General features: G+C 46.4%; 1 protein-coding gene across 1 annotated transcript in view; it reads right to left on the bottom strand.

The window, feature by feature from the left end:
* Positions 1-14,266, bottom strand: part of LOC119848287 (ceramide synthase 2-like) — a 115,118-nt gene that overhangs the window by 51,614 nt on the left and 49,238 nt on the right. The window contains exons 3-4 of the mRNA XM_038383905.1: positions 4,458-4,575; positions 1,748-1,866 (exon numbers count right to left, since the gene is read on the bottom strand). Of these exons, the coding sequence (XP_038239833.1) occupies positions 1,748-1,866; positions 4,458-4,575 (237 nt within the window). The remainder of the gene's footprint in view (positions 1-1,747; positions 1,867-4,457; positions 4,576-14,266) is intronic.

Below are 14,266 nucleotides of genomic sequence, written 5' to 3'. Positions count from 1 at the left end.
GCAGCCGTGATCCCTGGCCAAAGCAGCCTTTTAGCAGTGTGAGACTCCTGGCATGTCAGCTGGGCTCAGTGGAATGGAATTAGCAGAGACTATGGGGATTTCACTGGATCTGTTCCTTTATTTTTGATCCCTTATTTTTCTGTTCCTCCTATGCATGGAAATTGCTGCTTGGCATCAGCCCCTGCGTGGTGGTAGAGATCCAGTGTGTTATGTACAAGAGCTTCAGCTCCCAGCCCCTGCCTGCAAGAGATGGGCACCCAAGGGTATGGAGTGCCTCAGCCCCTGGGCAAGTACACTGAACATGTTCAGACTGGTCAGTGCATCAGAGACGTTAGACATGGGAACAGCCCACTAGGTCCTCTAGCTCCCCTTCCTGGGCACCCAGGCAGAACTGTTTTCTACAAAATGTTTCATGGAGTCAGCAATGTCCAGGAACCATTCTGATCATCTAGTCTGACCCTCAGAGAATGTCACCAACTGATGCAGACACGGGATGAGAAGCATCACATGCAAGACCAGTGCTGTGACAATCCCTCTCTAGCCTCCTTCCAGTGAAGCCAGTGGAAGCAGTTGTTGCCCAGAACCTCTGATTTTGGGGACTTACATTTTTGCGTGCCCAGCTTGAGACATCTTTGCTGTCTAAACTTGGGCGCCCAAAACCTGAGGAACCCAGCTTTTGCCTTGACCACCCTGTGCCTCAGCTTTGTCATCTGTGTAATTGAGCTGATTTATACACAGCAGTTTCAGAGGGGCGTTGGTGGAATTACAATTGCTGAGCACTGACCAATCACATTGAAACAAAGGGATGCAGGAGCTGAGCTCTTTGGGCCACATTATCTGCTGATGTAAACTGGTGGGGCCACCTAGAATCATAGAATCATAGACTTTAAGGTCAAAAGAAACCATTATGATCGTCTAGTCTGACCTCCTGCAAAACGCAGGTCACAGAATCTCATCCACCCATTCCTATAATAAACCCCTAACCTATGTCGGAGCTACAGAAGTCCTCAAATCGTGTTTTAAAGACTTCAAGGTGCAGAGAATCCTCCAGCAAGTGACCCATGTCCCACGCTGCAGAGGACGGTGAAAAATCCCAAGGGCCTCTGCCAATCTGCCCTAGAGGAAAATTCCTTCCCGACCCCAAATATGGCAATCAGCTAAACCCTGGGCATGTGGGCAAGACTCACCAGCAAGACACCCAGGAAAGCATTCTCTGTAGTAACTCAGATCCCACCCCATCTAACATCCTATCACAGGCCATTGGGCATATTTACCACTAATAATCAAAGATCAATTAATTGCCAAAATTAGGCTATCCCATCATACCATCCCCTCTATAAACTTATCAAGCTTAGTCTTCAAGCCAGATATGCCTTTTGCCCCCACTGCTCCCCTTGGAAGGTTGAAACAGTTAAGTTACCCCTGCTTTGGGTTCTGAAAACCCTGGGTAACAAGCCTGTTTAAAGGTAAGGAATGTAAGGGCAGGTAGGGATCAGAAGGAATGAGGAGGGCAGGCATAGGAGGAGATAGGACCAAGGAGACAGTCCAGGGGCTGAAGGTGGAGGGAAAAGAGAGGCCTCTGATTTAGGGTAGGGAGGCAGCACAGGGGGAGGAGAAGCAGAGGAGCAGCAGGAACGGCACATTCCAGCTGGGACCATGGCGATGCTGGGAGGCGGTGCACAGGCTGTAGAGCTCAGACCCTGCTGGAAGGTTGAAGTGACCCAAGGCCTCTGTCCATAGCACTCACCTGGCCTCACAGAACTTTGTAGTCAGGCTGGGTTTGTCCTGGTTCCGCCGGTATCGGAACCACCTCTCCACCTTTCTGGCGGGCAAGTCACACTGCTTGGATAAGCTGATCAGCTGCCCCTGGAAAACAGCCAAGGAATCTGGGTTCAGACTCGTAGCTTCACAGATTTTAAGGTTAGAAGGACTGCTGTGATCATCTAGTCCAGTGATTTTCAACCTGTGCTCTGCAGACCCCTGGGGAATCACAGACTATGTCTAAGATTTCCAAAGGGGTCTGCACCTTCATTCAAAATTTTGTAGGGTTCATAAATGAAAGAAAGTTGAAACCACTGACCTAGTCCAACCCCCTGCATTAATACAAGCCACAGACCCTCACTCTGTAACCTCAGCATTAAGCCCATACCTCTGTCTGTGCTAAAGTGTATCTTTTAGAAATACATCCAGTCTTGGTTTAAAGGCTTCAGGTAATAGAGAATCCACCACACCTAGATCACCCAGTGGTTAATTACCCTCTGTTGAAAATGTATGCCTTATTTCTATTTGTCTAGCTTCAATTTCCAACCTCTGGGCCATGTTATACCTTTCTCTTGTTGCTTTCTAATTCACTAATTTGTTCCAGCACCTCTTTCTAGCACCCCTCAATCCCTGGCAGCACTTCATCTTTATAACCTGACAAGCATACCTCCAAACTCAACTGTGGTGAGGTGGTAGGCTCTCTTTCTCTAGTAAGCCCATGGGCAGAGGGTGGGTGCTGCTGCTGTCTACTATGGCAGGGCCCCTTGGCTGTGCTGTTCAGGGTATCTCCCACCTTGCAGAGGGGTAAAAGTAAGATGACTAGATAGCAGGTATGAAAAATCAGGACACCTTTCTGAAAGGGCCTGGACTGCCAGTGCTCTCAAGCTGTTTCCTTGGTCAGCAACCCCTTCTACCAGGAACTGGGGAGCTCTGCGCTGCAGTCCTGCCACGTCAGAGGGCACACAAAGGGCAACAAGGGCATCAGTTTAATGCTTTCCTGACATGCAAAGCCACCATTAGCGTCTCTGCGATGCCCTTCTCCCTCATGGTCCCATGAACCCACTGATTCACCTGCAGGTTTTCTGCTTCAGGAAAACCTAACGAACATATTCGTATTTATACCTTTAGCTATTTGCTTTTCAAAGTCATTCTTAGACTCCTACTCTCCACTACATATTTCATCTGCCATAGTTGATCCCGTTCTATTGGCTGGATTTCCATTCTTGGCTCAGATAACCTTTTGAGTCCTGCCATTTAACCACACTGGGGGGAATTCAGGCATACTGAAGGCAAAGGGAGTTTTGTTGCTGACTTCAGGAAAGCCAGGATTTCACCCATTGTTTACCTTTTGTTTTCCTGTTTCTTTTCTTGTTTAGGGTCTCCATGCCTCTGAGGCTCTCCTCTGGCTGTTTATTTTGGACCCAATCTGTTACAAAGGGCCTTTGTCATTCTGGATCTGAAATGAAACCTCAGCACTTCCCATTGCTAGCAGGGGAAGGCTGGCCAGGTTGTTGGGGGTCAAGAGTTCTGCATTCTGTTCTGGACTTTGTCACGGGATTGTTGCATGACTTTGTCCTGGTCGCTCAGCCCTCTGAGCACCAGCGGCATGGTGAAGATCATGCTATAGTGCAAGGAGGTGAAACACATCCATGTGGGTGGTGTGCTTTTTCATAGGAATTGCCAGATTGAATCAGACCCCGGGTTCATCTAGTTCAGTATCCTGCATCCAAGAGCGGCCAGATACTTGAAGAAGGGGGACGAAACCCCACAACAGGCGGGGTGGGATAATCGCACTCTACACAGATCACATGCTAATCCCTCATAGATAGATTTAAATCCCAAAGCATGAGGTTTCAACTCCCTTCCAATGCTCTCCTTGAGAGCAGGAACAATTAGAACTCTGGATACTGCTCTTAGAACCTCCAGCTGTTGGAGAATTCTGCCCAGCAGTAGAACCCATGCCAAGAGCACCAGAAATTGCCCTGCCAGGTCACCATCTCCTCATCTCCAGCAGAGAAATCCCACAGCTCCATATTGGGTGTGATGATGATACCCAGGACACTGGCTTGTGGTACCTGCCAGTAAGAATGATTCCAAACTCACAGGCTTCACAGCAGCACATGACATCACTGAGCAGAGTAGCTGTCGAGCGGAGTCTGCAGGCTGAACTAGCTGGGCTGCAGTAACTGGCACAGTGTCAGAGTGTCTGAGAGATCCTGATTTGTCATGGGGTGTTTGACAAGTAATGCAGAAATACACACAAAGAGGCCATGTTTAAAGACAGATGAACAAGGAACAGGAGTTGATATTAGAACAAGACATTTTTCTTTTTGGGGTAGCAGCGCCCTTGCCCCTGGAGTTCTAGAGAGAGTCTGGCATCCTCCTCATAACTCCCCTAAGCTCCAGCTGTTGAATGCACCAGAGCGATCGTCCCTGTGTGTGCAACTGGGAGCTGCTTCTGATGACACTTTTAGAGGTGCTTGGTGCTCCCAGCTCCTACTGCAGTCAGACAGATGCTCAGCACCTCTGGGGACATGGCTGCTTGGCTGAGGCTCTAAATACAGATGGAGTTGCTGAACTTTATGCTGCCAAATTTGAGAACTTTGGCCAGAAAGTTTAGTTCAATGAAATTCCAGCTAGACAGTGATAAGAAAGAGCCCCAAGACAAGGGGCTGGGAGAGGGAGAAGGAACTCACCTCCTTTGGATCCTTGCTGTGAGTAGCATAGAAGGTTTCCAGCACAGGATTGGGTGGAGTGTTCAATCTCACCTTGTCCCTCACACCCAGCTTTCTGCCCAGGGGCCAAGCTATGAATCTGCAAGAGACCACAGCAGGGTTCAACCAAGAGATGGTTATTATTGCCTTACAGTTCCCAGAATGTTTTAGCTATTCTCCAAGGCACCCCCCAAAAAGTTTACAATCCAATCAAACACAGTGCATGGCATGCAAATGGAGAGGGAGAACATAGGCCCGGGGCACACCAGAAACATTGGGTCTTATCCTTCCCAGCCCTGTTCTTTGTGCAAAGGACACTATCAATCTGATAGCTAGTAACAAGGAGTTGGGGTAATACCCCAGTCCTGGAGTCCCTGTGCAGGTCTCACATTGAAACATGTGAGAGAAAAACATCTTTATAAACAGGAAAATATGTTTGTGAGGCCACAGGCAGGGGGCTGACAATTCAATGTCCCAATTTTTTAAATGCTTTTTCTCTTTTTGCAGCTGGAAAGACCCTCATAAACACAGGCAAACAATGAATAAACAGGACACAAGACACTGACTAGACAGAAAGTACAGACAACCCCTTTTCTTTAATAAGGCATTGAAAACCCCAGGGGCATTAAATGAACTGCCCCTCCCTCCCAAAGGATGATATGTTCCCAGGTAATTAGCACTGTATATTCATACATTGTCCCAGGTGTGCATGTGTCTCCAGGGGAAAAGAAAGGCAGAGTCCCTGCCTGAGGGCTTATCATTAATGCTGCAATATCAAGTTCTCAGGAGAACTTTATCTGTACATGCAGCAGCAGCAGCAGGAAGTTTGTGCCCAGAGTGATAATAGCTCCTCTAGATTATCTGTCAGATTAGAGATGATTTGTAATTAGTGTTAAGCAAACAGTGTTAAGCAAACAGTTACAAAACCCAAAAGCAGTGACAGGATGGTGGTTTGAACAGAGAGCAGCCAGGTCTGGTCTACACAGCCAACTGTCAGGAGCTCTCATCTGGCTAGACAGGGCCAACTTCTCCTTGATCCTCTACAGGGCAATCTTTGCACCAAGTTTTCCTGACATGTGACAAACACTGGATAGTGCGCTTGCTTCTTACCAAACCAGAGAAAGGGCCTGATGTATGGCTGCCCTGCAGCCAGGTTTCTCAACTTTACCAGACTTTGCAGTGTTCTGCAGCTCAGCTCTTCTGCCTAAACCAGGTGACAGTCCACGATGGAGAAGAAAGAACAAGCTTATCCAAGTACCCTGTAGTCTAGGGGACAGTGCACTGAGCTTGGAAGCAGGAGCCATGAATTCAACTCTTACCTCTGCCGGCTGTTTATATATCTGTGCACTTCAGAGCCTCAGACCTCTATCTTGGGAGGCAGTCAAGTATCATTCCTTCTACTTCACACATATGTTAACAGAGAGGTTGCACAAAGTCACTTCAGGAAGGTCTGGGAGTAGACCTCCTGTCTCTTATATGGCGAACATAAAGCTCATCTATCCAGCCACACTGCCTTCTGGAATGTGATCCATCTAGGTGCTTTAGAGACTAACAAATTTATTTGAGCATAAGCTTTCGTGAGCTACAGCTCACTTCATCGGATGCATTCGGTGATGAAGTGAGCTGTAGCTCATGAAAGCTTATGCTCAAATAAATTTGTTAATCTCTAAGGTGCCACAAGTACTCCTTTTCTTTTTTGTGAATACAGACTAACACGGCTGCTACTCTGAAATCTATGTGCTTGCCTCTCTTGTCTGTACCCCCATGACTAAACCACCCAGGATTCCAGATCTCCAAAACTCCACTGCTGTCTAGCAAACGGTTGTGTAACCTGCTGACATTTCTCCTAGTGGCTGTTCCATACAGAGGTTAATCTTTAGCTCAAGTGGTAGAGGACTGTGTGGTGGAGCTGAAAGTCCAGGTACAAACCCTGCCAAGTACCCACTTAAAGGGCTGTTTTTCTAGAATCCTTTTAAAAAAACAGAGTGAAAGTGTCCTTCCAACAGGTTATCCACTTAGAGAGAGGCAGAGCAACCAGACCCCCAGTGTTCTGCATTCTGATCACGTGTCACACAATTGTATTACTCATGTTACACACTGGCAGGTTTGGAGGGTGATGGATAAGCCTCTACCTCCTCTGTGCATAGCCAGTTCAACAGGGCCACAAAATAGCCCTCCCATCCCCAGGTGATTGCTCTGCATGGGCAACAGGGTGTCAGATGTAGGAGTGGGCAGGGTGGGTGCTCTGTTTGGGGAGCGGAGGAAGGTTGGGATGACAGGGATAGGAGGGGGCAGGGCGGGTGCTCTGTTTGGGGAGCGGTTAGAGGTTTGGGTATCAGGACAGGAAGGGGCAGGGTAAGTGCTCTGTATGGGGAGCAGGGAAGGTTGGGGTGTTAGTGTGTGACATTATTGACATAATCTGGGACCATATAGATCATTGTTGCAACCAAGGTCCTGTAATGGCACCAAATCTTGTATAAAGGGGGTCAAATAAGCTGTCTAAGACAAGGTTATGGTTGGCTGGTTATGATTATGTTATCTGTATGCATATATCATTTTTGTATTTAAAGTTATAAGTATTGGCTCTATATCGTCTGTATTTCAAACGTCTGTATACCGTCATGCTGTGCTTCTGGGTGACACCCCAGACTAGTTAGTGTCAATTCTGCCTAGCCTGCTTGATGGTCCACAATTGACCCATTGAGAGAAGGCAGACACACCTTGTGACTCAGCAAGGCATGAAGGGACATGCCTATGGACAGAACTCTGAGGTTTTTCCATGCCATGTGAGGGACAGCTTGTCTTTGGAATGAAGAAAGACAGACCACATGTCAAGAAAATATAAAAAGCTGCTGCAGCTCCTCCATCTGATATTCAGTCCTGCTTCTTACTTCTGGAAGGACTTTGCTAAAACTGAAGCTCGAAACAAAGGAATGAATGACCCATCCCAGCTGTGGATGTACTCCAGAGACTTGATTTGAACCTGCCGTTTATTCCATCACTGCTACAAGCCTGAACCAAGAACTGTATGTAATTGATTCCACTTAACCAATTCTAGCTCTCATCTATATCTTTTTTCTTTTATGAATAAACCTTTAGATTTTAGATTCTAAAGGATTGGCAACAGTGTGATTTGTGGGTAAGATCTAATTTGTATATTGACCTGGGTCTGGGGCTTGGTCCTTTGGGATCGAGAGAACCTTTTTTCTTTTACTGGGGCATTGGTTTTCATAACCATTTGTCCCCATAACGAGTGGCACTGGTGGTGATACTGGGAAACTAGAGTGTCAAAGGGAATTGCTTGTGTGACTTGTGGTTAGCCAGTGGGGTAAAACCAAAGTCCTCCCTGTTTGGCTGGTTTGGTTTGCCTTAGAGGTGGAAAAACCCCAGCGTTGGGCTGTACCTGCCCTGCTTTAAGCAATTTGTCCTGAATTGGCACTCTCAGTTGGGTCCCACCAGAACCAGCATCGTTACATAGAGATAGGAGGGGGCAGGGTAGGTGCTCTGTATGGGGGGGGAGGTTTGGGTGTTGGGGATAGGAGGGGGCAGAGCGGGTGCTCTATATGGGGAGTGGGGGGAGGTTAGGGTGTCAGAGATAGGAGGGGCAGGGCGGGTGCTCTGTATGGAGAGCAAGGGAGGTTGGAATGTTAGAGATAGGAGGGGGCAGGATAGCTGCTCTGTATGGGGAGTGGGGGGAAGTTGGCCTGTTAGGGATAGGAGGGGGCAGGATAGCTGCTCTGTATGGGGAGTGGGGGGAAGTTGGCCTGTTAGGGATAGGAGGGGGCAGGGTAGGTGCTCTGTGTGATGGGTTGGATCACAGAAAGCCCCTTGAGACTGCCAACTGATGTGCCAAGACTACTTCTGCCACTGCTTTCCCTGCCAGCTTGAGCCTCCAGCACCCTGTCTTGCTGAGCCAGACACACCAATCTGCTCCAACACAGACCCAGGGTCTGAACCATGTGCCCCAAAGCTGCAGACTTAACTGAAAAGCAAGTTAAGGCGGCCTACTGAAAGGCGAACTGTCAGGTTGGAGGGAGGTTACCAGTGGAGTTCCTCAGGGATCGATTTTGGGACCAATGTTATTTAATCTTTTTATTACTGACCTTGGCACAAAAAGTGGGAGTGTGCTAATAAAGTTTGCAGATGATACAAAGCTGGGAGGTATTGCCAATTCGGAGAAGGATCGGGATATTATACAGGAGGATCTGGATGACCTTGTAAACTGGAGTAATAGTAATAGGATGAAATTTAATAGTGAGAAGTGTAAGGTTATGCATTTAGGGATTAATAACAAGAATTTTAGTTATAAGTTGGGGACGCATCAATTAGAAGTAACGGAAGAGGAGAAGGACCTTGGAGTATTGGTTGATCATAGGATGACTATGAGCTGCCAATGTGATATGGCTGTGAAAAAAGCTAATGCAGTTTTGGAATGCATCAGGAGAGGCATTTCCGGTAGGGATAAGGAGGCTTTAGTACCGTTATACAAGGCACTGGTGAGACCTCACCTAGAATACTGTGTGCAGTTCTGGTCTCCCATGTTGAAAAAGGATGAATTCAAACTGGAGCAGGTACAGAGAAGGGCTACTAGGATGATCCGAGGAATGGAAAACTTGTCTTATGAAAGGAGACTTAAGGAGCTTGGCTTGTTTAGCCTAACTAAAAGAAGGTTGAGGGGAGATATGATTGCTCTCTATAAATATATCAGAGGGATAAATACAGGAGAGGGAGAGGAATTATTTCAGCTCAGCACCAATGTCGACACAAGAACAAATGGGTATAAACTGGCCACCAGGAAGTTTAGACTTGAAATCAGACGAAGGTTTTTAACCATCAGAGGACTGAAGTTTTGGAATAACCTTCCAAGGGAAGCAGTGGGGGCAAAAGATCTATCTGGTTTTAAGATTCTACTCGATAAGTTTATGGAGAAGATGGTATGATGGGATAATGGGATTTTGGTAAGTAATTGATCTTTAAATATTCAGGGTAAATAGGCCAAATCCCCTGAGATGGGATATTAGATGGATGGGATCTGAGTTACTATAGAAAATTCTTTCCTGGGTATCTGGCTGGTGAATCTTGCTCATATGCTCAGGGTTTAGCTGATCGCCATATTTGGGGTCGGGAAGGAATTTTCCTCCAGGGCAGATTGGAGAGGCCCTGGACGTTTTTCACCTTCCTCTGTAGCATGGGGCATGGTTGACTTGAGGGAGGCTTCTCTGCTCCTTGAAGTCTTTGAACCATGATTTAAAGACTTCAATAGCTCAGACATGGGTGAGGTTTTTCATAGGAGTGGGTGGGTGAGATTCTGTGGCCTGCGCTGTGCAGGAGGTCAGACTAGATGATCAGAATGGTCCCTTCTGACCTTAGTATCTATGAATCTAAGAAGTGTTCCTGCCTTTAACACTCAGATGCCCAACTCCTAACGGGGTCCAAACCCAAAATAAATCCGTTTTAGCCTGTATAAAGCTTATACAGTGTAAACTCATAAATTGTTCGCTCTCTATAACACTGATAGAGAGATATGCACAGCTGTTTCCCCCCCGCCCACAAATATTAATATATACTTTGGGTTAATTAATAAGTAAAAAGTGATTTTATTAAATACAGAAAGTAGGATTTAACTGGTTCCAAGTAGTAACAGACAGAACAAAGTGAATTACCAAGCAAAATAAAATAGAACACACAAGTCTATGTCTAAGAAAACTGTATACAGATAAAACCTCATCAGTTTCAGTAAGCTTCCTTTTACAGACTAGTCTCCTTTTAGTCTGGGTCCAGCAATCACTCACACCCCCTGTAGTTACTGTCCTTTGTTCCAGTTTCTTTCAGGTATCCTTGGGGGTGGAGAGGCTCTCTCTTTAGACAGCTGACAAAATGGAGGGGTTTAAATAGACTTTCTATTGTGGGTGGAGACCCCCCCCCCCCACTGTCTCCTACGCAAAGTTCAGCTCCAAGATGGAGTTTTGGAGTCACATGGGCAAGTCACATGTCCACACATGACTCAGTTTTTTACAGGTAGCAGCCATGAGTCACATGCTACCTTGAACATCCTCAAGTAGACTTCTTATGTGGATTGGAGCATTCCAAGATCTATTGCCTCTTAAGTGCTTCTTGATTTGCACATTCGTTTCTCAAGAAGCTTTACAAAGGTTACTAAAAATCAAGCCAGTACACAGCCAATATTCATAACTTCGACTACAAAAATGATACATGCATACAAATAGGATTAATAGATTCAGTAGATCATAACCTTTACAGAGATATGTTACATGGCATATGTAGCATAAAACATATTCTAGTTATGTCATATATACATTCATAAGCATATTTCCATAAAGCCTTATGGGGGAGTAGCATCACACTCCATATTGGGAGTGGAGGGAGGTTTGGGTGTCAGGGATAGGAGGGTGGCAGAGCAGGTACTCTGTATGGGGAGCAGGGAAGGTTGGGGTGTCAGGGTGGGTGTTCCACATAGGGAGCGAGGGGAGCTACTAGGACAGGGTGGGGGGCAGCTGGCGGCATGCTGGGAAGGGGGCTCTCAGCAGTTTCCATCTCAGACTGACTGCTGGAGGTAGCTGCTCCTGGCAGCAGCAGAACAACCTGGTTCCTGTCTGGTCGTCAGTCCGACCCCAGGCACTGCGGTGGCTACTCCAGCCACTCTGGAGTAGCTCTTACCCCCACCCTCTCACTGTTTACAGGGAATGTTTGCTCCCAGAACATGAGGGGGAGCGATACAAGGGGTGGGGGACAAAAGATCAGCCCCCCAATATTTCCATTAAGGTGGCACTAGCTTGTCCCCTCCCCAGCTCTGCTGCCCCTGTTGAGTGGTCTTTTAATGCTGCTTTGATGTTCTCCTGTCTCTGTCTACCTCTGGCTCATTATGACCATATGGTGAAATCCCACTACCTCAGTGAGCACTGGCTGGGACTGAAGGAAATAGATGGTAACTAAGCAAAGTTACAGTGTCTTTTGCTGTAGATGCTTTAGAGCCCATTCCTGCTCCCGCTAACATCAATGGGGATTCAGGCCTGGGGTTTCTTTCTTCCTCGGAGTCAAGAAGGTTTCACATGCTGGATGTACACTCTGACTCACTGTTCAATTGAAAATTAAATCCTGTCCTGTTTCCTCTTCCTAGCTCATTTTCTGTGCTAATTACAACCTCACAGATTGCATCATAGAGTCTGGAGTCATGGGTCCAAGTCACCAGCTCTACGGAAGAGGAAAGGAGGGAGTCTGAGGAATGAACTGGGTAGGTTCCTACAGCTTGAGGAGACAAAGGGAAGTGTTTTTAGCGCCACCCAACTGCTCCTGTACAAGAAAGATGCTGAGACAGCTGCTCAGACCTGTCACCATGCAGGAAAAAGGTCACCCAGGCAACTGTGGATCAGTGCGTGCCCCAGACCCTCCAGGGCATTCTTCACAAGGACTAGCGAGCCTGAGCCCAAATGGCTCTCCTTACACAGTCCTTCCAAAGAAAAGCTCCGCCCTGCACGACTGTGCCTGCAGGGCTTCACAAGCCATTCACAACTCCCCTGTTTGGACACTGGGCCTTTGTCTCCCTTTAGCTCAGTGATGGCTTGTCATGACCCCTTCACATTTTCCACAGGGTTGCATCTCCATGGAGACTTGGGCATTAGTGAATATGTGAGAAAAACTGTTTGAAATTAAGCAAAGTTGGCAGCGATTTTTGCTGTGAATAATTATGGTGGGCAGTTCTGTTCAAGCGAATCTCAATAGGAGTCATGAACTCTCATAAATGTCAATGGACATTTTCGGTCATTCACTGCAGCAGGGGCAGCACTGTACATGAGGGGCCAGCTTCTCCATCCCACTGAGGCTGCTTTCTGCCCCTGCTGTGGTGCAAATCATTCTTAAAGCTGCCTGAGCTGACTTTCTGGAGATCTCCTGGCAGGGGGAAATCCCTGGTGCCATAGTGCCAGTGCAGCCAGTTCCATGTCACCTTTCAATACAGCTCCTCTTTCGTGAGGAAGGGTACTGCCAGGAACCTCAACCTCTGGCTGATTCCTGACTGGCTGGCTTCCCAGGAGGTCACAGGCAGGTGGCCGTAAGATAATGCAGCCAGGAGGATGCTCTTTCATTTCTAGAGACTGTCCCTGCACCTGCCAATTACCTGCATCTGTTACAAAACCCAAGAACTAACTCATAAGGAAATGAATAGTTAAGACTGTCATAAATCTACATAGCCAGAGTAGAAATGCATTCATTTCTACAGAAAGAAGTGCATGTTTCATCACGGCAGCCTCAACTCCAACCCAAAATAAATACCATCCTCTCATGAGTAACCGCAAAATATAAACATACACAGCAGCTTGCTGCAAAAGAAACAAATTACACACACGAATGAGCACACACACTCATTAATGATATATGGGTTACCTTTAAACATGTGTCCACAGACATTCAAGTTGATAAATTATAGACTTTCCTATTATTACACAGAAAGCAAATGTTCCCAAGCAATAACGGTTCTAAGTACTTTACCAAACAAATTTACTGTCAGATGAATAACATTACATTAAAATCATTTTAAAATAATAATTTTAAAATAAATATTATAAAAATAATATAAAAAGCCCATTGGATCAGAGTTAAGGTTGTTGTGATGTAATGAAATATGCATTTTTTCTATTTGATAAGGATATCCGTACTTTAAGTACTGTGGCAAATTGCCGGCACTACTTTGATGGGTCTCATGCTTTCTCTTCTTGGGGAGGGTTCAGGGCACCATTTCTCACCCTTGAACTGGAGTATTAACTGCCCCACTAATGTCCTAGAGGAGGGGAGTAGAGAGGGAGGGATCCGGGCCCACCCTCTACTCTGGGTCCCAGCCCAGGGGCCCTAGGCATAGCGGTAAACTGCTTGAACTAGCAATTCCTTCCTCTGCGCTACTTTCCTCTCCTTCCCTTCAGCTTATGGGGTTTCCTGCCCTCCCTCTGCACAAACCAGGTGTCTCTTTACGTAGGGTCTTGGTCTTTTTAGCCCTCTGCAGCACTTCTCCAAACTCTCCTCTGCTTCCCTCCAAACTGCTCTCTGCTCCAACACCAATCCACTCTGCTTCAACTCCTCCAAACTGCTCTCTACTCCAACACCAATCCACTCTACTTCAACTCCTTCCCTTGTCTGATTGAAGCAGGGGGGGTTTATCAGGTGACTGGCTTCAAGTGCTCTAATTGGTTTCATTGGACAGTCTCTACGTAAAAGAATAAATGGACACAAATCAGACATCAAGAATTATAACATTCAAAAACCAGTCGGAGAACACTTCAATCTCTTTGATCACTCGATTACAGACCTAAAAGTGGCAAATTCTTCAACAAAAAAACTTCAAAAACAGACTCCAACGAGAGACTGCTGAATTGGAATTAATTTGCAAACTGGATACAATAAACTTCGGCTTGAATAAAGACTGGGAGTGGATGGGTCATTACACAAAGTAAAACTATTTCCCCTTATTTCCCCTCCTACTGTTCTTGTAAACTGCTGGAAATGGCCCACCTTGATTATCACTACAAAAGGTCTCCCTCCCCAGCCCCGCTCTCCTGCTCACCTTTCTTGATCACTCTTGTTACAGTCTGTATGGTAACACCCATTGTTTCATGTTCTCTGTGTATATAAAATCTCCCCACTATATTTTCTACTGTATGCATCCGATGAAGTGACCTGTAGCTCACGAAAGCTTATGCTCTAATACATTTGTTAGTCTCTAAGGTGCCACAAGTACTCCTTTTCTTTTTAATTGCCTTCAGGTGCTTTAATTAATCTATAGC

The sequence above is a fragment of the Dermochelys coriacea genome, chromosome 25 (genome assembly GCF_009764565.3).
Source record: "Dermochelys coriacea isolate rDerCor1 chromosome 25, rDerCor1.pri.v4, whole genome shotgun sequence".
Classification (NCBI taxonomy): Eukaryota; Metazoa; Chordata; order Testudines; family Dermochelyidae; genus Dermochelys; species Dermochelys coriacea.
Note: the sequence above shows the minus strand (reverse complement) of the source record. Positions and strands in the feature narration are given on the sequence as shown.